This window comes from Somniosus microcephalus, chromosome 33 (genome assembly GCF_052327205.1).
Source record: "Somniosus microcephalus isolate GS21.2 chromosome 33, FLI_Smic_1.0, whole genome shotgun sequence".
In the NCBI taxonomy this organism is placed as follows: domain Eukaryota; kingdom Metazoa; phylum Chordata; class Chondrichthyes; order Squaliformes; family Somniosidae; genus Somniosus; species Somniosus microcephalus.
The window spans coordinates 4,974,830-4,996,068 of NC_141019.1; the positions used below are offsets into that span (position 1 = coordinate 4,974,830).

At 42.4% G+C, this 21,239-nt stretch overlaps 1 protein-coding gene across 4 annotated transcripts in view; it reads left to right on the forward strand.

Annotated features, from left to right (window-relative positions):
- The window catches only part of tfcp2 (transcription factor CP2), a 122,218-nt gene that overhangs the window by 59,265 nt on the left and 41,714 nt on the right, over window positions 1-21,239 (forward strand). For all 4 annotated transcript variants that reach the window (XM_085972618.1, XM_085972619.1, XM_085972616.1 and 1 more), the window contains exons 4-6: window positions 3,930-4,035; window positions 6,612-6,718; window positions 8,670-8,822. In XM_085972618.1, the coding sequence (XP_085828744.1) occupies window positions 3,930-4,035; window positions 6,612-6,718; window positions 8,670-8,822 (366 nt within the window). The remainder of the gene's footprint in view (window positions 1-3,929; window positions 4,036-6,611; window positions 6,719-8,669; window positions 8,823-21,239) is intronic.

The following is a 21,239-nucleotide window of genomic DNA, read 5'->3' on the forward strand; positions in this document are numbered from 1 at the left end:
TAGTCACTGCCTGCCACTCGGAAAACGACCCGTTTATTCCAACTCTTTGCTTTCTGTCCGCCAACCAGTTCTCTATCCAAGTCAATACCTTGCCCCCAATCCCATGTGCCTTAATTTTGCACGCTAATCTCTTATGTGGGACCTTATCGAAAGCCTTCTGAAAGTCCAAATACACCACATCCACTGGTTCTCCCTTATCTATTTTACCAGTTACATCCTCAAAAAATTCCAGTAGGTTAGTCAAGCATGATTTACCTTTTGTAAATCCATGTAGACTTTGTCCGATCCTGTCACTGCTTTCCAAGTGCTCTGCTATTACATCTTTTATAATAGACTCTAGCGTTTTCCCCACTACCAATGTCAGGCTTACCGGTCTATAATTCCCCGCTTTTTCTCTACCACCTTTTTTGAATAGTGGGGTAACATTAGCTACCCTCCAATCCATGGGTACTGTTCCAGAGTCTATCGAGTTCTGGAAGATGACCAGCAATGCATCTACTATTTCTGGGGCCACTTCCTTAAGTACCCTGGGACGTAGATTATCAGGCCCTGGGGATTTATCGGCCTTCAGTCCCATCAATTTTCCTAACACCATTTCCCTACGAATACTGATTTCTTTCAGTTCCACCCTTTCATCAGACCCTATGTTCCCCGGCATCTCTGGGAGGTTATTTGTGTTCTCCTTGTGAAGACAGAACCAAAATATGTATTTAGTTGGTCTGCCATTTCTTTGTTCCCCATTATAAATTCCCCTGATTCTGACTGCAAGGGGCCTACGCTTGACTTCACCAATCTTTTTCTCTTCACATATCTATAAAAGCTTTTACAGTCAGTTTTTGTGTTTCCTGCAAGCTTACTCTCATTCTATTTTCCCTTTCTTAATTAATCCCTTTGTCCTCCTTTGAATCCTAAACTGCTCCCAATCCTCAGGATTATTGCTTTTTCTGGCCAATTTATATGTCCTCTCCTTGGATCTTAGGCTATCCCTAATTTCCCTTGTTAGCCACGGTTGAGTCACCTTTTTTGTTTTATTTTTATGCCAAACTGGGATGAACAAATTTGTAGCTCATCCATTCGGTCTTTGAATGTTTGCCATTGCCTAGCCACCATCAACCCTTTGAGCGCCATTCCCCAATCAATCCTACCCAACTCTCTCCTCAGACCATCGTAGTTTCCTTTATTTAAATTGAGGACCCTAGTCTCTGAGTCAACTACTTCATTCTCCATCTTAATGAAGAATTCGATCATATTATGATCGCTCCGACCCAAGGGGCCTCGTACAACAAGATTGCTAATTAATCCTTTCTCGTTACATAATACCCAGTCTAAGATGGCCTGATCTCTGGTTGGTTCCTTGACATATTGGTCCAGGAAACCATCCCGTAAACACTCCAGGAATTCCTCCTCCACAGTATTATTACTAATTTGGTTGGCCCAATCTATATGTAGATTAAAGTCATCCATGATGACTGCTGTGCCCTTATTGCACACTTCTTTAATTTCCCTTTTAATGCCATCCCCAACCTCCGCCTTACTGTTTGGAGGTCTATATACAGGAAACTTTGTGCTATCCGGCACCCACGGGACCGAGCTGCTGCCGTTGCCTCAAAACTGCCGTACTCTCCAGAGTTAATGTTGAGATACAAAGATTCTTATCTCCGTATTTGACAACAAACACTGTTGCTTCGCAACAGCTTCTAAACACTCGGGTGTGGCCTGCAAGCTCTGTAGCTGAAGCTGTTGCTATAGCTACAGACCTTGCACAGCTTGACTGTTCAAACAAAGCAAAAAAAAAACAAACAAACAAAAAGAATAAAAAACGGCGGCTGATTTTTGCCGGTGGCTCCAGATTGCTGGATAGCACAAAAGTTTCCTGTACCACTCCCACTAACGTTTTTTTCCCCTTAGTATTCCTCAATTCTACCCATACAGATTCCACATCATCAGAGCTAATATCCTTCCTTACAATTGTGTTAATCCCTTCTTTAACCAGTAATGCTACCCCACCTCCCTTTCCTTTTTGCCTATCTTTCCTGAATATCGAATACCCCTGGATGTTGAGTTTCCAGTGTTGGCCTTCCTTGAGCCACGTTTCCGTAATCCCAACCAAATCATATTCGTTTACCTCTATTTGCGCAGCCAATTCATCCACCTTATTACAAATGCTCCTCGCATTAAGACACAAAGCCTTCAGGCTTGTTTTTTTAATGCTCTTAGACCTATTAGAATTATTATTTACTGTGGCCACGTTTGATTTAAACCGTTGATTTCTCTGACTGCCACTTTTGTTTTTCTCATCTTTTGCTTTTATCCTTGTTTCCCTTTCCTCTGTCTCCTTGCTCAGGTTCCCAACCCCCTGCCATTTTAGTTTAAACCCTCCCCCCACAGCACTAGCAAACACTCCCCCTAGGACATCGGTTCTTTCACCAACCTTTTTTTATTTGGGTAGGTTCTCTACCCAAAATCTGTCTCTTTTTCAGATGCAGATAAACCTGCTATGTTTCCAGGATTTTCTCTTTATTTCAGATTGTGTGTTTTAAAGATTGTTTTTCCGTTTTCCTGTTTGTACTACTGTTGTTCCTTCTTCTTAGGCAGTCCCTCGGAACCGAGGATGACTTGCTTCCACATTAAAGATGAGTTCTCAGGTGACTGATGAGTCCAATGCGGGACCTACAGTCTCTGTCACAGGTGGGGCAGACGGTGGCTGAAGGGGCGGGTGGGTGGGGTGCTTGGGTTGACTTCCGCTTGCTCCCGGCGAAGAGACTCGAGGTGTTCGGCGCCTTCCCAGATGCTTCTCCTCTACTTTGTGCGGTTTTGGGCCAGGGGTTCCCAGGTGTCAGTGGGGATGTTGCACTTTTTCAAGGAGGCTTTGAGGGTGTCCTTGAAGCATTTCCTCTGCCCACTTGGGGCTTTCTTGCTGTGTCGGAGCTCCGAGTAGAGTGCTTGTTTTGGGAGCCTCGTATCGGGCATGCGGACGATGTGACCCGTCCATCGGAGCTGATCGAGCATGGTCAAAGCTTCGATGTTGGCCTGAGCGAGAACACTGACGTTGGTGTGCCTATCCGGCCAATGGATTTGCAGGATCTTGCGGAGGCAGCGTTGGTGGTACCTCTCCTGTGCTTTGAGGTGCCTGCTGTACATGGTCCATGTGTCTGAAGCATACAGCAGGGCGGGTATCACTGCTGCTCTGTAGACCATGAGCTTCGTGCCGGGTTTGAGGTCCTGGTCTTCAAACACGCTCTTCCTCCGGTTATTTATGGTTGTGGAGTCTTGCAGTACAACTTCCTGTAGCAACATAACTGAATAGGAGTTTTGCACAAGACCACCACATTAAGTGTCTAAGCATGTTATTGAATGACTCTGTGGTATTCCTGGAAGTAGTGAGATCCCTGCAGATCCCATGAGATTCTTGAGGACTGATGGAATGGTGTTCTGCGGAATATGCTACGTGTGAGATGGGCATTCTAATTGTGCTGTTAAAATGTTTAATCTGTACCCCTTAACAGCAAGCCTTTTCATGTGCTATTTTAGGAGTAGGGGGCGAAAGAGTAGGTGTTTACTCTGGCTTAAAATAAAAATGTTGTGATTTAAAACAAATGCAGGTATTAAAGGAGCTGGTTGAGAGGAGTCACTAACCCTGTAAACAGCACTGAGGCAGACTAGTTTAACAGCAGGGAGACCATTTAGCTTCTGCTGTATTGGCTTTTGGAACATTTTTTTTGTTTGAAACGTGTTTCCCAAGCATTCTCCTCACTCAAAATAAGTCTCCTTGCCTATTATTCATTGAGATGTTGCTGTTGAAATGCCCTCACTATTCATTTTATTTTTGACATCAATTATATTGACAAATATCAACGTAGAAAAATGTGTGCAATTGAGTTAATAGTTTCTGAAAACTACTGCCTTTTTTATTTTTTCCCCTCCCCCAGAGTATTATCCGAGTGGTATTTCATGACCGGCGTCTACAGTACACTGAGCACCAGCAGTTGGAGGGATGGAGGTGGAACCGGCCTGGAGACAGGATCCTAGATTTAGGTACATTGTCCATGATGTGCATGCAGGGATCAGTTGTGCACTTCAGACCAAGTCTGTGTTTAATCTAAAGTTTGACTTGATGGATGAAAGCTGAAGTATTGAACAAAACACTAAGCCTGAGCTTATTACAGTCTTGATAAACTGTGGAAGGCTTTCAACACTGAACAAACTATCTCTTAACAAATGTCACTATGCTATAGTGGAAACTCTTGTGGTGATTGTGGCTTGGCGGATTATCATAGTGCGCCAATGTAGTATTGCACAGCATCCGTACCTGCAGTTTCCCCACATACGAGTGGAGTATGTGTCGAACAGAGGCTCGTCTTTGAGGGAATGTTTGAGGTCAAGTTGTCCCAGGCCATGTTCACATTCATCCCAATAGCTGATTATAAAGATGGGCAGGCAATGTCTGAGAACAAGCAGACTGCTTACCTCTGGCCTGCTGAATGGTGTGGGGCATTTAGGACCTAAAATTGGAAAGGGGAAGCAAGAATAGATTTTTTTTTTTTTTTTTTTTTTTTTTTTTTTAATTCTTTCGTTATGCTTTGCTGTTTCAGATATAAAGATGTCCTGAATTAAGAGTTTGGTTCTTGTCCCTCTCCCATCCACAAATCTGATGGACTGGGACAGTGGCAATTTGGCCACTTGCGAAGGTGTCTTGCATTTTGTTGGAATAGAATTACTGGAGCTACTTTGCATGTTGTGATTGGGTGGTCATTGATGTACATGGACTGTTCCGGTGTGGAATAAGGAATATGCCTTTCTGTAGTGGGGAGTAACTCTTGCGATTTAAAAGCTGTATTTTCCCCAAACTTTGCATATTCAATTTATCAGGATCATCCTGGAGAGCAAGGCTAATTCCAAACTCCTCCTTCCCACTGTCTCATCCTCGCTCCCCTACATTCTCACTTCTAACACCAGTTATGTGGAGCTCTGGATTCAAATTTGAGCCTATCCACTCGGTTGCCCTGCCCCTTTGCCTCTCCAAACCCACATCACTCTGCATCCTCTGTCCTTTCTTCCCTCTGTTTTGCCCTGCCATCATCTGACTTATCTCCATGGCTAGAGCCCACCACTAGCTTCAAGTTCACAGCCATTCAATTGTCTCTCCTCAGCCCAGTGCTGCTTGATATTGTCGATCTCTCCCTTCCTTCAGGGATTGTTCTTTTTATACTCCTTCAACTACCTCCATTTTCTCCAACTACCAGCCACTTCTAACCTTCCTTTCCTCTTCAACTTGCCACTGTCACGCTATTCTGTGCCCATCACTTCCCCTAATCCCTTCAGTCTGGTTTCCACCTAACACACAGCATTGAGAATACTTTGTTCAAAGTTTCCTGTAACTGCAACGGCACCATCCTATCCCTTGTCCTTCACCTCTCTGTGGGTAGCCCCATAGATGATCACTTATCTTCCACCATGCAGAATTATTGAATTTTACAGCACACAAGATCATTTGCCCATTGTGCCTATGGTGGCTCTCTGCGAGAGCTATCCATTTAGTCCCATTACTCTGCATTTTCCCCTATACACGGTTAAATTTTTCTTTTTAAATATTTATCCACTTCCGAAAGAGCTTCAGTTTCTCTAGTCTCTTATAATTAAATTATAATCTCTCATTGCTGGTATTGTGTTAGTGAATCCCCCTCCACCCTCTTTGTGACTTGATATCCTTCCTAAAGAAGGGTGTTCAAAACTAAATATAATCTCACTGGCCTAACTAATAATTTGTGTAGGTTTAACATTGCTTTTCTATTTGCTGCCCCTATTCATAAAATGCAAAATCCTGTAAGTTTTTTTTATTTTACAGCTTTATCAACTTGTGCTTCCACATGTAAATATTTTTATTTAAACCCTTAAATTTCACTGCTCCTCTACTGTTCCTCTTCCTCTGTTCTTTCAAAAGTTTTACAATTCATTATATATTTTGTCATTTTTCCTTCCCCCTGCCAAAATGTATCACATTTCTCTGCGTTACATTTCAATTGACCTATATTTGCCCAATGTACTAACGTGTCTGTACTCCTGAAGTCTCTGCAGCCCTCTTCAGAATTCATCACACTCCCTATTGTCGTCATCCATAAATGTTGATACAGTGCCCCAATACCCACGTCCAGATCCTATTTTGAGAACATTTGGGGTTTGGAGGAATAATGAAGACAAATGGGTTAATGTTGCCCTTTTGAAAATGCCCCTCGGGTAATGGTCATTGTAATGGAATTCTTGAATGTGATTTCATTAGAGCAGTGAATTATCCTTAGTTTGTATGTTAGTCAATCGAGGCAAATTCTTTTAGTGGCCTGTGTTCTCAAAAACCACAGGAAAGTTGAAATGATTTAGGGACTAAGAATACAAGATTCAAAATCTATTTCCAAATAAGATTTGTAAAGCTGCACGCTACACGGCTGTGCTCTTTATCTTCAATAGTAACCAAGTGGCTGCTGAACTTTTGATAAATGCAACATTTTTTTCTTTTTTTGACTGAGTAGTGTTATACTTTGGGTAATAGCTCCTTGATTACCAATTGTTCAATTTGAATTTGTTTCTCTGCAATAATACCTGTTTCTTTTCTTCAGATATCCCTCTGTCAGTAGGGATTGTTGACCCCAGAGCAAATCCAACACAACTAAATACAGTGGAGTTTCTTTGGGACCCTTCAAAGAGAACCTCTGTATTTATCCAGGTATGATGTCTCTTCCATTATTCAAGGTTTCGTACATCCTGATTATTTACTTCTCGAGCATGTTCCTTATATCCATTTTGTACCAATTTTATGAGTAGGTAATAGTAGAAATGTAAAAAGCTGGTATGTGAATTGATCTTTAAATTGATTTTTTATTCCTTTACTTTCTAACTGATGATTTTGTTTCTGTACTGGTATTTCAATCATTTGGTTGAAATGAGAAGAGTTACATTATGACCTAATCCTCGATCAAGAGGTCTCGTGAGAAACCCAATTGAGACCAGACATCTTCGGGGAAAGCTTATGTCAAGATGCTAGTCCAGGCTGGAATTGAGAACTCTCCTGATGACCTAATGGGCATTAGGCCACCCAGAACAATGGTCCTGAGTTGATTACTGGTATCTGCTGAGTTTGATCTCCGCCTTGGCTGCATCAGTGCCCCTGGACTAGGCCGATGAAAATTCAGCCAGGGTTGCTGCTCCTGAATGGCTATGATCCCTACTGGAAAGCGCATGTGTGGCTGTCTGGTGAGAACAGGGTTTGGCTTGGCTGTGATATCCTACAGTCAAGTAGCCTGCTGCCACACACTGGCTCTTGTATGAAGGATGGCAACTTGGGCAAGATTCTGGAACTGTATTTCAGCATGAGCCTGTACCTTCAGAAGAGATGGGAGTAAACAAACATTGATTTTTTTGTTCTATGTATGTAAACAGTTGAGGTTTGAATCTTGAGTGCGCTAGTCTAGAGTCCAGTGCTTGGTGTTGCTTGAAGAATTGCCTACATAATTTTTTTAATACTTTTTACACCCCCACCCCCTCCCCCGGCATGTTCAGCTAAGTTGTACACTGTTTCCTTTCTTGATGCATTTCAAACTCCAATTAAGTGAAGATTTGAAAATGTGTAATTGCATATTCTGTTTAAAAGGAAATGGAGGACCCAAACAATTATCACCATTTTCCCTCTCCCTTTTTACTCTCTTTCGAACCCCCTCCCCACTCAAAATGAGACGCAAACAAAGTGAAATATGTATTTTTCCTTCGGCAGGATGGAGTGGATAAAGAGTGTACAGGTTTAAATCTAAATTGTACGATCTAGTTTTAATTTTATCCAAAAATTCTTCAGATTTCTCCATTTTCAGATACTCATGCACTAATATAATGGGTTGGGGACATTTCTGCCACATAGCTACCTTCCCCAAAACAGTTTATGATTCAGTCCAACATTAGATTGATTTACAGCATTATGCATCCATGGTGCTTGGATATACTGATTGAGGAAAAAGGAGATGAAATGTCTCCTTGAGGCATTGTCAATCCAATCACCTCTCCATGTCAATCCAGTCACTTATGCAGAAACGGGTTTTTCAACAATTCTCAAACATACCCGAAGATGCTTTATTCTACATGAATGTAATCAATTTTTCACAATTTAAATGTCTGATCATTTTCCCCACATTAAAACCTAAATCAGTGTTTGTTTAAGGACCCAAAGAGTTGAACTGCAACAAGTTTAACAGTTTCTATCCCCTACCTCTTTTTTGGTTTGAAAGAATTGCCATAGTTCCACAGCTTTCCCTCCTCCATGAATTCTCATCAAGGAAAGACAATTTTAGGTTTTGAACTTGAAAGCGTTGCTGTCTATGCCTCCAGTGAAATCCAAATTAGACAGTGCATGCAGAGTGATCATGTTGCTCACAAGGCACGACACTGGCATGTGTGAACTTCAATTGGTATTCCTGGCACATAATGTGGTTTTAGATTTATTGTAACTGATGACTACATTCGTTTTTTCCAGCAGAAATGTGATCGTAATAAACCATTGATTGTCCCAGCATCGCAGTAAGAAAATATTCAATAGATGTTTCCAGAGGAAATTCCTTAGAAAAAGCTGCAATTATTCAGTTCCTTTTTGATGCTTTTTCTCTTGGTCATGTACCTGCTTGTTTCCTTAGGTGCATTGTATTAGTACTGAATTCACAACGAGGAAACATGGAGGAGAAAAAGGAGTGCCTTTCCGAATTCAAATAGATACATTCAAAGAGAATGAAAACGGTGAATATACAGAGCATCTTCATTCCGCTAGCTGCCAAATCAAAGTGTTCAAGGTATGGAGAAAAGGCTGGATTGCTCTGTTGAGTGACCATTACTTCAACTCTTGAGTAGAAATGTTGTCTCGCGGCGGAGCAACAAAACGGGCAGTATCTGATCGGCTGTCTGTTCTACGCAGTGCCTGATATTCGGTTGCATTGACTGCAATGGAACTGAAATATCAGGCGTGCTGCGTATAAGGGGCGGCCAATCGATGCTGCTCGTTTTGCGCCTGTGCCAGAGACTCATTTTGAGGCCAGGGTGTCTGAAATGTGTTTTTGCTTGGTTGATTCCTTAGACGTACTAAAGTTGATCTGCTCTCCTTCCTTCTGCGTAAACTTTAGGTGGCCATTATATTTTCTGCATCGTTTGGATAATATATTTAACAGTTTAAAACTGATCTAAATGGGAGGCAGTGTCTTTTTTAAAATTTCTGCACTGAGTAACAAAGTTGTACACTCTCTGAACTTGGAAATATATCTGAAATTGTTTGTGGCTAGATTTTAACTTCTGTACTCCAAATATGGATTTGCTTGTAAATGGGGACCCAGAGAGGCAGACCTATTGGTGGAAACTGGGTTTCTGCTCTCTGGTTTGCAGGGTTATCTTGAAGAAAATGTCCTGGCTGGTACGGTATCCAGTAGCCCTCTAATACATTGCTTGGTTAGCCATTCTTTGTATTCAGGCATATAGTGAGCATTAGTTGGCTGTTTTGACCATTGGAGGGCATCACAGGTGAGTCCAATCTTATTCCTACTGTTGAGCAGTCATTGGACAGTGATCAGGGCTGGACATCCTGGCTGATATTCTCTCTGCCTTTTTTCCTTCCCCCTAACCCTAAGAAAATCTGAACACGACCAGTTGTAGCCTTCCCATCACTACACAGACGAGAGACCTTCCTGGTCTCTATGGCTCACTACTATGTATAACCTGCATTTGCCCATATGAACTATCTGGAGAACCTAAATGGAAATCTTCTAAAGAATATATTTCTGCTTTAAAATGTAACTTAACAAAATAACTTCTGAAGTAGTTTTATTTCTGAAGCCTTGAATTCAAAGCTTAGTTTTTCAAAAAAACTGATGGAAGAAGTGGTTAAGCTACCACTGGTGGAACAAAAGTCCTCAACAGCTCCCAAAAATGGATATTCTCTTAGTAGCACTTGACCATTCAACCTTGTCTTCAGAGTAGCATAGCAGGACTGAACGATGTACTGTTGCTTTGGGCTGTATAGCTTTTGTCTTTGGCCAAGCTAGATTTTAAATACATTTTTATCCAGAATCAAGCACATAGATACATAATGCAACGTGTCTCCGGAATGAGTACAAGATCTAGTTAACGTGGACCTTTTTTCTCATTCCTCAGAGCCTGAGCAAACTTTTTCTTCAATTCAATTACAGGAGGACATTAATAAACTTGCAGCATGGGCATATAATTGGCAAATGAAGTTCAACACAATAAATGTGAGGTATTCCATCTTGGTAAGAACAATAGGGAGGTCACTTATCACTTGGAGGGTGCGAGTCTAGGTGGGGTAGAGGAACAAAGGGATCTAGGAGTACAAATCACAAAGTTGTGCCACAGGTTAACAAAGCCATAAAAGCAAACCCAGCACTAGGGTTTATTTCCTAGAGGGATAGAATTAAAAAGTAGGGAAGTTATGCTAAACCTGTATCGAACCTTGGTTAGACCACACTTGGAGTACTGTGTACAGTTCTGGTCGCCATATTATGAAAAGGATATAGAGGCACTGGAGAGGGTGCAGAGAAGATTTGCAAGGATGATACCAAAAAATGCAAGGGTATACATATCCGGAAAGGGTGAACAGGCTGGGTCTCTTTTCTCTTGAAAGGAGAAGGCTGAGGGGTGACCGAATAGACGTCTTTAAAATTATGACAGGTTTTGATAGAGTGGATAGAGAGAGAATGTTTTCACTTGTGGGGAAGAGCATAACTAGAGACCATCAATATAAGATAGTCACCAAGAAATCCAATAGGGAATTCGGAAGAAACTTCTTTACCCAAAGAGTGGTGAGAATGTGGAACTCGCTACCACAGGGAGTGGTTGAAGCGAATAGTATAGATCCATTTAAGGGGAGGCTAGACAAGCATATGAGGGAGAAGGGAATAGAGGGTTACGCTGATAGATTTAGATGAGGAAAGACGGGAGGAGGCTCGAGTGGAGCATAAACACCGGCATGGACTGGCTGGGCCGAATGGCCTGTTTCTGTGCCGTATATCCGATGTAATTGAGCTGATGGTCTCAAGGCCACTAGCAATTTAGCCAAAGGAATTGGGAACTTGATTAGCTACTGACTTCTCCCTGAAAATTAAGACTGATGGTCTCCAATCCTTTAAGTACCAAACCCACCAAGTTTTAAAAGATTTGACAGCAAAATTGATTGTGCATAGTGATTTGGAGACTGGTGCATTTCTTTGAATGCGATAGTGTTCTGGAATCTTGAGGAACCTGTAGGATTTAACGGCCTAGAAATTCGTCTTGGGTGGTGGCACAAAACTGGCGGTATCGGATCGGCCGCCCATTATATGCAGCGCCTGAGATTCCGTTGCATTGACTGCAGTGGAACTGAATATCAGGCGCTGAGTACAATGGGTGGCCAATCCGATACCGCCACCGCTCGAGATGAATTTCTAGGCCAACATGTCAAAAGCATGAGACATAAATTAGTCACTGGCACCACCTCTCTCCCATATAAACAAAACTGAGCACTAGGAAGACACGAGACCTACTTAGTGAATTAGCTCGCTTCCCAGTGAACATCTGTGCCACTCCTACCCCTCTCTTCCCCTCCTTTTTTTTTTTTTCCCCCCCCCCCCAAATAATTATTTGCAATAAAAGGGTAAGGTTCTGTGAAGTGTCTAAAGTCAGTGACTGTGAACCTGATACAGAAGTATGGTGTTTTGGTGTCCAGGAACCAGTTTCTTAAGCTGAGTGCTTCTAAACCGAGCATTCAAGTTGGGAATTTGGAGAGGAGGAAGGAGGTGATGCTTTTTGCCTCCTGTACTTGTGCTACAAGTAAATATTTAATTTCACCTACCTCTAATTTAAACTAGATCTAGTAATTAGTTAAAAACAAAACTATAAGCTATGCTAATTAAATAATTAAAACAAGGTATTTTATTTAATGAATTAAAATGCATTAAGGGATGGCAGTGCAGGTGGTGTGCTGCAACTGCAGCGTGTGGGAGTTTGTGGAGAGCATTGTGATCCCGGTCAACCACGTCTGCAGCAAGTGTCAGCATCTTGAGGAACTTCAGCTCAGAGTTGTTGAGCTGGAGTCCGAAGTTGCGAACATTGCGGGGCAACGGGGGCGGGTGAGTTATCGGGACACTTTGATCCAGGAGGCAGTCATAGCCTTTGGGTTATGTAGTGGTACCGATCTAGATAGTGGTCAGGAACAAGAGGGTTTGACTGCAGCTCGGGCAGGTAAGGAGACCCCAGGTGCAGTGCTGGAGGAGCATCGGCCTTTGCCCTTATCCAACAGGGATGAGGGCAAAGCCTGCAGGGTGGATGATGAAACTGACCATAGTGCAGGAGGCCATTCAAGTGGGGGGAGTGAAAAGGAATGTTGTAGTGGTAGGGGATAGTATAGCATATACATTCCATTGAGAAATAAAAACTCCACGGGAAAAGTGGTCCATCCGTGGCTAACTAACGAAGTTAAGGATAGTATTAGATTAAAGAAAGAGGATTATAATGTTACGAGGAATAGTAATAAGCCTGAGGATTGGGAGCGCTTTAGAAACCAGCAAATGATGACCAAAAAATTGATAAGGGAAGAAGTAGAATGAGTAAACGAGCAAGGAATATAAAAATGGATTGTAAGAGCTTTTACAAATATGTAAAAAGAAAGTGAGTAGCAAAGGTAAGCATTGGTCCCTTGGAGGCTGAGACATGTGAACTTATAACGGGGAATAAGGAAATGGCAGAGACTTTAAACAAATATTTTGTATCTGTCTTCACAGTAGAAGACCCAAAAAGCATCCCAACAATAGTGGGGAACCAAGGGATTAAAGAGTGACTAACTTCAAGTAAGCAATGTCAGCAGAGAAAAAGTACTTGAGAAACTAATGGGACTAAAAGCCGACAAATCCCCTGGACCTGACGGCTTACATCCTAGGGTTGTGAAAGAGGTGGCTGTGCAGAGATAGTGGGTGCATTGGTTGTGATCTTTCAAAATTCCCTAGATTCTAGAATGGTCCCAGTGGCTTGGAAGGTAGCAAATGTAACCCCGCTATTCAAGAAAGGAGGTAGAGAGAAAACGGAACTACAGGCTAGTTAGCCTGACCTCGGTTGTCGGAGGAAAATGCTGAAATCCATTATTAAGGAAGTGGTAATAGGGCACTTGGAAAATCATATGATCAGGCAGAGTCAACATGGTTTTCTGAAAAAAAAAATGTTTAACAAATTTATTGTGCATACGCTGTCGTAAATCCTCAATGGCCACGCATGCGCGAAAACCCCGAACTTGCGATCTGTCAAGTTTCTCCTTGACCAGTCGTCCGCATGCGCCCCCAAAACACTTGCTGGCACAGAGTTGGGTTATTTGCCCAACTATTGCCCAGCGAATGCCCATGAAACCCTTGCGCCTGTAAAAAGCCTGCTTTTACCAGCGTAAGGGTTAAAATAACTGTTAAATTAAAATGTTAAAAATGATTTAAAACATAAACATTTAAAATTAGTTGAAGTAAATTTTGGGCTGGAATAAAATGTTTTTCAAAAAATAAATTTTTATTTTAAATGCTTTATCAAAGAACATTTAATTAATTTTGAACACGGGAATATTTATTATTAGAATTGTTTTATTTGGGAATTTCTCATAAGCTTATGGGGAATTCTGTTTGTAAATGGAATCGCCATAAGCTTATGAGGAAATCCCCTTTTCTAATTGGTTGGCCTGGCCCACCCCAAGTGATCCCAGGGACGCTGCTGAACCACCTACGTTCGTGGGCCTTTACGCAGGCGTACGTCTGGAGGCCCAGGTCCCGAAGACGCCGGAGACACCAGGTACTTCTGAATTTTTGGGGGGGGCCGGGGTCAAAGGTATATTCTTCTGGTATGCCTCTGACCGCAAATTCAGGGCCATTAGTTTCTTGAGGATGTAACTAGCAGGGTAAATAAATGGGAACCAGTGGATGTAGTATATTTGGATTTCCAAAAGGCATTCGATAAGGTGCCACATAAAAGGCTGTTTAAGGGCTATGGGGTTGGAGGTAATATATTTGCATGGATAGAGGATTGGTGAATGGACAGGAAAAGAAGAGTAGGGATAAACTGGTCATTTTCAGGTAGGCATGCTGTAACTAGTGCTTGGGGCCTCCGCTATTCACAATCTATATTAATGACATTGATGAAGGGACCGAGTGTAATGTATCCAAGTTTACTGATGATACAAAGCTAGGTGGGAAAGTAAGCTCTGAGGAGAGTGCAAAGGGATTTGGGCTGGTTGAATGAGTGGGCAATAAGGTGGCAGATGGAGTATAATGTGGGGAAATGTGAGGTTATTCAATTTGGTAGGAAGAATAGAAAAACAGAATACTTTTTAAATGGTGAGCAATTATTAAATGTTGGTGTTCAGAGAGATTTAGGCGTCCTCGTACAGGGAAACGCAAAGTTAGCATGCAGGTACAGCAAGCAATTAGGAAGGCAAATGGAGTGTTGGCCTTTATTGCAAGGGGTTGGAGTATAAGAGTAAGAAGTCTTACTACAATTGTACAGGGCTTTGTTGAGACCAACTTGGAGTACTGAGCAAAGTTTTGGTCTCCTTATCTGAGAAAGGACATGCATGCCTTGGAGGCGGTGCAACAAAGGTTCACTAGATTGATTCCTGGGGTGAGAGGGTTGCACTATGAAGAGAGATTGAATAGATTGGGCCGATACTCTCTGGAGTTTAGAAGAATGAGAGGTGATCTCATTGAAACATACAAGATTCTGAAGGGGATTGACAGGGTAGATGCTGAGAGATTGTTTCCTCCTGGCTGGAGTGTCTAGAACTAGGGGGCATAGTCTCAGGATAAGGGGTCGGTCATTTAAGACCGTGATGAGGAGGAATTTCTTCACTCAGAGGGCTGTGAATCTTTGCAATTCCCTGCCCCAGAGGGCTGTGAATGCTGAGTCTTTGAGTATATTCAAGGCTGAGATGGAGAGAGTTTTGGACTCTAGGGGATTGAAGTGATATGGGGATCGGGCGGGAAAGTGGAGTTGAGGTTGATGATCAGCCATGATCATATTGAATGGCGGAGCCGTATGGCCTACTCCTCCTAATTCTTATGTTCTTCTGCAGCATTTTCAAAATGGACACTGCTGAATAAAAATCTGTGTCTAATTGTTGTGACTTGTTACCTTAACAGATAAGGTACCGATTTTAAAAGGGCACACTTTTAAAATGGTTGCTGATCTTGTTTCAGGAGTAGTTGCCAATTCTGATGGGCAAAACCGTATCCGCAAAACAAAATCCTGTTTTCTAATGCTAGATTGTTGTCTGTGGGTGTATGGGGGATTGCAATCTGGCATCATTACTACGTTTTTTTTTAAAAAAGGCCCAGTCCTACATGAATTATTACTGTGGTGCAGTATGGTCATACTGAATTAAACTGTGCTGGAAACCAATATGCAAATTTGTTGGTTGAGGTGCGCCAGTTGCTTTTGGGGGGGGGGGGGGGAGCACAAGTATGTTTGTCATTCTCTCCTCTTTCACCCCCCCCCCTCTTCCCCCCCCCCCCCCCTCCCATACCCCACAAACTCTGCCTACTCAAGCCATTCTTTCACTTTACATTACATTACAAAGTATTTACAGAAACAGGCCACTTGGCCCAGCAGGTCCATGCTGGTGTTTATGCCCCACACGAGCCACTTTACTGGAGAGGTGTGCCTGGGGGTGTTATTCTCCTCCCCCCCCCCCCCCCCCCCCCCCCCCCCCCCGCCCCGCCCCCTTCAGGGACTGCTTGCTCTTTGGTCAATGCTATTCTCCCTTCTCTTCACCCCTGCCGCCCCACCTAGTTCAATACTAGCTCTCGTCTGTCTTCTCCTGCCCCCTAGTGTACACTGCCCAGATCGATGCACCTGGTTTCTTGCCACGTGCTGCTGGAAATTCTGAAGTGTGTAGTTCTCTGGACCGATGTAATGGAAATGAAGTAAGAAATGTATGTATTTGCACATCATGAAATGAGGGATCCACAAAAAGGAACACTGCAACTGTTCTCCTGGTCTTTAGTTTTACTTGTTGCCTTTTCAGCAAAATTACTGAGCCAACAATTTAAATTGGTATACATTGCACTCTTTATATGTGGCTTAGATCCAAAGACAACCATCGAACTATTAATAATTCTTGACTATAGCGATCTTGTCTTTTCAAGGTTCAAGTCAGACTGTCGAGGTATACTGGTTTTATAGTTTGCAATCACATTAGTCACATTTACACCCTGTAATGAGGTTTAAAATTGGATTAAAATGTTTCCCTGATGGGGTAGCTGCTTTACCTTGTCAAGACTTTGAACTTGGTGCTCTGCTCCAAATGTTGAAGTATTTTAAGATGCATCCTGCGGTGTTGCTTAAAGCAGAGGAAATGGTATCTCTCTTCGCTGTGTTTGTTGTAAGAGGCTGAGAAGGGTTACAGTGCCACCTGTGGAGCAAGCAAGAGTAACGGGATTCTTGTAGTAACATTTTGAGGTAGCAACACTGTCCTATGGAGGAATGGGGTATTGCCACCTCATGGGATTTATGTATACTACTAAATATCCTGTAGTGTTTCCCACAGCACTTGAAGTAGGGCCCAGGTGAAGATTGGAGTTCCAGTTAAAAATGAAAAGGAGAAAGTTGAAGGAGGCAAATGTAAATATATTTTAAAATATATATATCAGTCACAACGTTCAAAAAATGGTTCCAAAAATTGAAAACCTGCAGGAACTTCAAAAGCAGAGGCTGGAGCAGAACGGAGGAACTTCCTAGGTGTCGATACTAAAACCTATTCTGCTGGGAGACGGACAGAGGAGCTGCCACAGTGCCACCTACTAGATGGAAGCAGCATCGTGACAACCCATTGTTGACTGAGGTAGATAGGGATTTTCCATTATAAATGTTGACACAAAACCATTAATCAAAAATCCTGACAGGAAGTCAAGTTTTGGGGACAGGAAATGTGCACATATGCAAGAATTTTAGTACAGACTAGTTGATCTCCCTTGATGTTGCACAGTCAGTCAAAACCAAGTGTAATCTGCAGGAGAAGCAAAGTTAGAGGGCGAGGGATAATTTGACCGGGCATGCATATGTAACTCCGTCCACATTTTGAAGTCCTTCATTCTATCCGTTCATTTTTATCTTTTCAATATAAATTCCTATGTCTGCAGTTTTAATGGAAACTCCAATGTAAACTTGTCACACTGTAATTACACCCTCCCACCAGTAAGGTTTTTAAGATATACAGATGGATTTTGCTGAGATTGATCTAATACTGTGGTATTGCTCCATGAGTTGGAGGATATATGTTTTACAATGTGGGTCCAGAAAATCCCAACAAAAAGTCCCATGAGCTGCCAGCACATGTCCCAGAGATGCTCCTCCTCCCGCACAGTCCACTATCTTGCTTTCCACTTCACTCCCACAACGCTATCGTCAAGTGAGCCATGATCTGCCACATTTCATCAGCCAGCCCCACATGCTGCATGAGCTGAACATGTTGGTACAGGAAACTTTCGGTTAACCGGCCCCTAAATAACAGGAAATGTCGGTTAACCGGCAAAATTCAGGAGTAGGTTCAGGTAACTTTTATTTTTTTTACTCCATTTGTTGCTGTGGAAGGGTGTGGCTGCAGCTGTTGCTAAGCTAGAGAGACGCTTGCAACTTGTGCCCATTGTTCTGAAGCTGTTGCTACAGGGTTTGTTGCTTTATACGGAGCTCTCGGCTCCGTATCTTTTACTATAGCGTTCGGTTATCCGGAATTTTTGATGAACCGGCACCACGTCGGTCCCGTCCGTGCCGGATTAAAAAAAAAAGTTTCCTGTAATTGCTCCGATTTGAGGTGTTTTAGCTTTGATCTTCCTTCCACCAGCCTCTGTTCCTTTGCTAACTGTTTCTGCTCCTCTGCAATTAAATTTGTGCACTCTACAAAAGGCACTGTTGGTCTCCACATAAGTTTGTGGTGCTGGGAAAGATCTTAATGTTAGTATTTTGCAGCTGCTTTATCATTAAGGAGAAGTCTACTCTGCTACCCCCTTTGTGATTGGTGGCAACAGAAGGAGCCTGCCCTAATGGATTTATTGTCCCCTGTCCCGTTCCTCTTCTCCAGAGATACGACCTTCTACCCTCCTCCCAGTACTCAGCAGTTGTCCCTTTCATTGGGTAAATGCCCACCGCCTGAGTTGCCTGTTGCTCCACAGCCACCTGTACATATTCTGCAGCATCTGCCAGTGGTGGCTTGGAGATCATATCAGAACTAGTGTGCTGCTACCAACAAGTCTTGCTAATTGATTTGTACCATTGTTGCTTCTGGCAAATCACTTGCCATGTTGCTGTCTGTTTTTAGGTGGTAGGAGTTGGAAATAGTGAGGTTTCACTTGGAAGGTGGCACTGAGATTAAGATGCAACAAAATAATTTAATTAATGTAAAAAAAAAAAACTTGGAACAGTGCAGTGAACCTGTTGTCATATGTCATGGCAGGTATCTGGAGTGCAGATGTCATCAGGATTTAAAAAGAAATCAATCTCTCTGAATGACGGGTTTGTGAAAGCAAGCGGCACTTGGGCTGCCTGCTGGACCCAAGCTGGTATAGTGGGTGTCATCTTTGGTAGAAGTATACATATTGTGCACTTCCTGTTGATCCAAAATACCAATATTTCATTTTCATAGTTTTATTTTTTAAATGGACGTTTGAAAACCGTGTCAACCAAAAGATATTTGGTACATTCAAAAACAAAGTCGGTTGATAAGTCCCAGCCATTGCCGGTTGCACTGGTTTTTAAGTGAAGAAAGCAGCTTGTTCTCGCTCAAGTGTTTGAACCCTAGTGTTGGTGGTTCCTTAGAATTGACGTCGTCTTGGGAGGCGCCTGCCGAAAGATCTCTGAACATGGAGAGTCAACTGACTGTGTACCTAGAGTCAAGAGTGTTCGCCCCCAGTGGGGTGCGTTGGCCTGTTTCTAGTACAAGAGGGGAGGGTATTTATTTTTAGGACATGTATAATGGTGTGAGTGAGGAACATACATGGCAGCTGTCTCAATTTTTCTTATTGCTGGGACATGATTGGAGAAAGTTTGCATAATATGGTGACTAAAGAAACTAGAAAATAACCAATTTTGGAGCAAAACAGACATGAATGCTTATTCCGTGAAGTAGCAGAAAATTGGCGACATTGCGAATGACTTAATGTACATTAACTTCACTGCTGAAGGGGCTGACTTTCTGCTGCACTGTTCCATAGGAGCTAACAGCCCTACAGTATCTCTCTCAAGTGGCTGTTGGGAACGGGACGGGATGGGGTCAACCCAGCTGAGCCTGATCATGCCACCACTTGAGGTGTATAATCGCGTAATGCACAATGTTGTTGGGGGCGCCACTGATTTGCAGTGACTAGATGAGTCAAATTTTGTTGTTCCATGGCATTCTGGAGTTTTTATTGGTGTTTTGGGGATTGAATTCCACATCTGTTCACTTTTCTATGAAAGCTGTAAATCAGCAGCCAATTCTCGTATTAATGTGTGCCTTTATTTTGTATCCATTTCTTGTACTGTTACTCATGAGTGAAATGATGCTTAGTTCCTCCTTGTTCTACAAATGTATGGTGGTCGAGGTACAGGAAGTATATGACTGATACAGGAACGCATAGGGAAGGCTGGTAGAATTGATTGAGGGCAAGGTGGGCAGAAACGGAAAGTTCTAAATTTGGGTGATCAGCTAGTGTGTGGAATGGTAGCACGGCTATTTCTGGCTGGATGACAGTGAGGGAAAACACGCATTTTGAAAGATATGAACAATTAAATCTAGGGAAAGTCACTTTTTTTAATAAGGCCAACACGTAAAATCTAAGTGAGGACTATTGCTAAAGGTAGGTATGAATTGTAAATCAGTGAGCACCGAGGAGTTAAAAAATCTGGAAATAAAAAAGCCATCAGTGTTACTTAGAAAGACCAAGTGACCAAGAAGCGATCTGATTGTTGTCAAAACCCAGCTGGTGCATTAATGCCCTATTGGGTCTGGCCTATGTGACTGCAGTTCCACACCAATGTGGTTTACTCTTAACTGCCCTCTGATTAAACTCTGGACACCTCGGGATGGGTAATAAGTGCTGACCTTGCCAGCTGCGCGCTCACCCTGAGAATTAATATCTTTTTGAGTCACCTTGCGTAGATTTTGGTGTTTTCCACACAACAGCAAATAATAGGAATTTTGCTCTCTGCTATATAATCAAATTTTGTGCAAACAATACAGTGGGACATCTGCTACTGATGGATCCTGGGAAATTGTGCTCCCTGCCCATGGTGTGACTGCAGGAAGTACCTGTCACCGCTCTGGACAAAAATAGCAAGTCCAAGCGCAGGCTTTTTGGAGAGGATGAAGATGCTTGGGCACAATTATGTTGTCATGAAATATGAAATTTTACATGTGTTATGCTACAAGCCTTATTTTGGACAACAGAAACTTCAGTCACTGAGGTAAAGAAAAAAATGAGTGCAATTTTTTTTTTTTTAAAAAGCACATTTTCTACTTCAGTTGCGTTTTTTTAATTCCCCCTTTTATCGGTAAGTTTTCCTGATTGGTCATTCAGGGTTGGTTGTTTTCATAATTTCTTAATGGTTTATTGTTGGCAGTTATCTAATCCCTTTCTTCACTTGATTTTTATGTTTCCTGCATCTTGAACTGTGATTTTGCTGCTGTTTTACTTGGAGCCAATCAACAAAAATGTGATGAGAGGTAGTAAGTGTCACAAACAAAGTGTGTGCAAGGTATAAAACATTTACTATCCATCAACTAGCAAGGTTCTAGATCTGTATTAAATGATTTATATCTTGCGCACACACTGAGCAGTGATCTGAAACTGGCATTTATTATTGTGCCCTCTCTAATAATAGCCCAACTTCTGAAATTGGTTACGTCCGCATAGATCGAGGATTAATTACAACTTTCTGGTCTGTGTGGCAGAGTGCTACATCAAGTGGTGCTTTTGTCAACCAGACCATTGTCAGAACTGGGCTAATGAGTTTCTTTACATTCTAAAGCTGTTCTCTTGCTGTTGGCTGCACCGTAAAATATAAGAGCAGTAATTCTGTTGTTCCGGTGACAATTGGCCATGGGTCCTGTTACATAAGAACATAAGAAATAGGAGCAGGAGTAGGCCAATCGGCCCCTCGAGCCTGCTCCGCCATTCAATAAGATCATGGCTGATCTGATCCTAACCGCCAATCTACTATCACAGAACCAT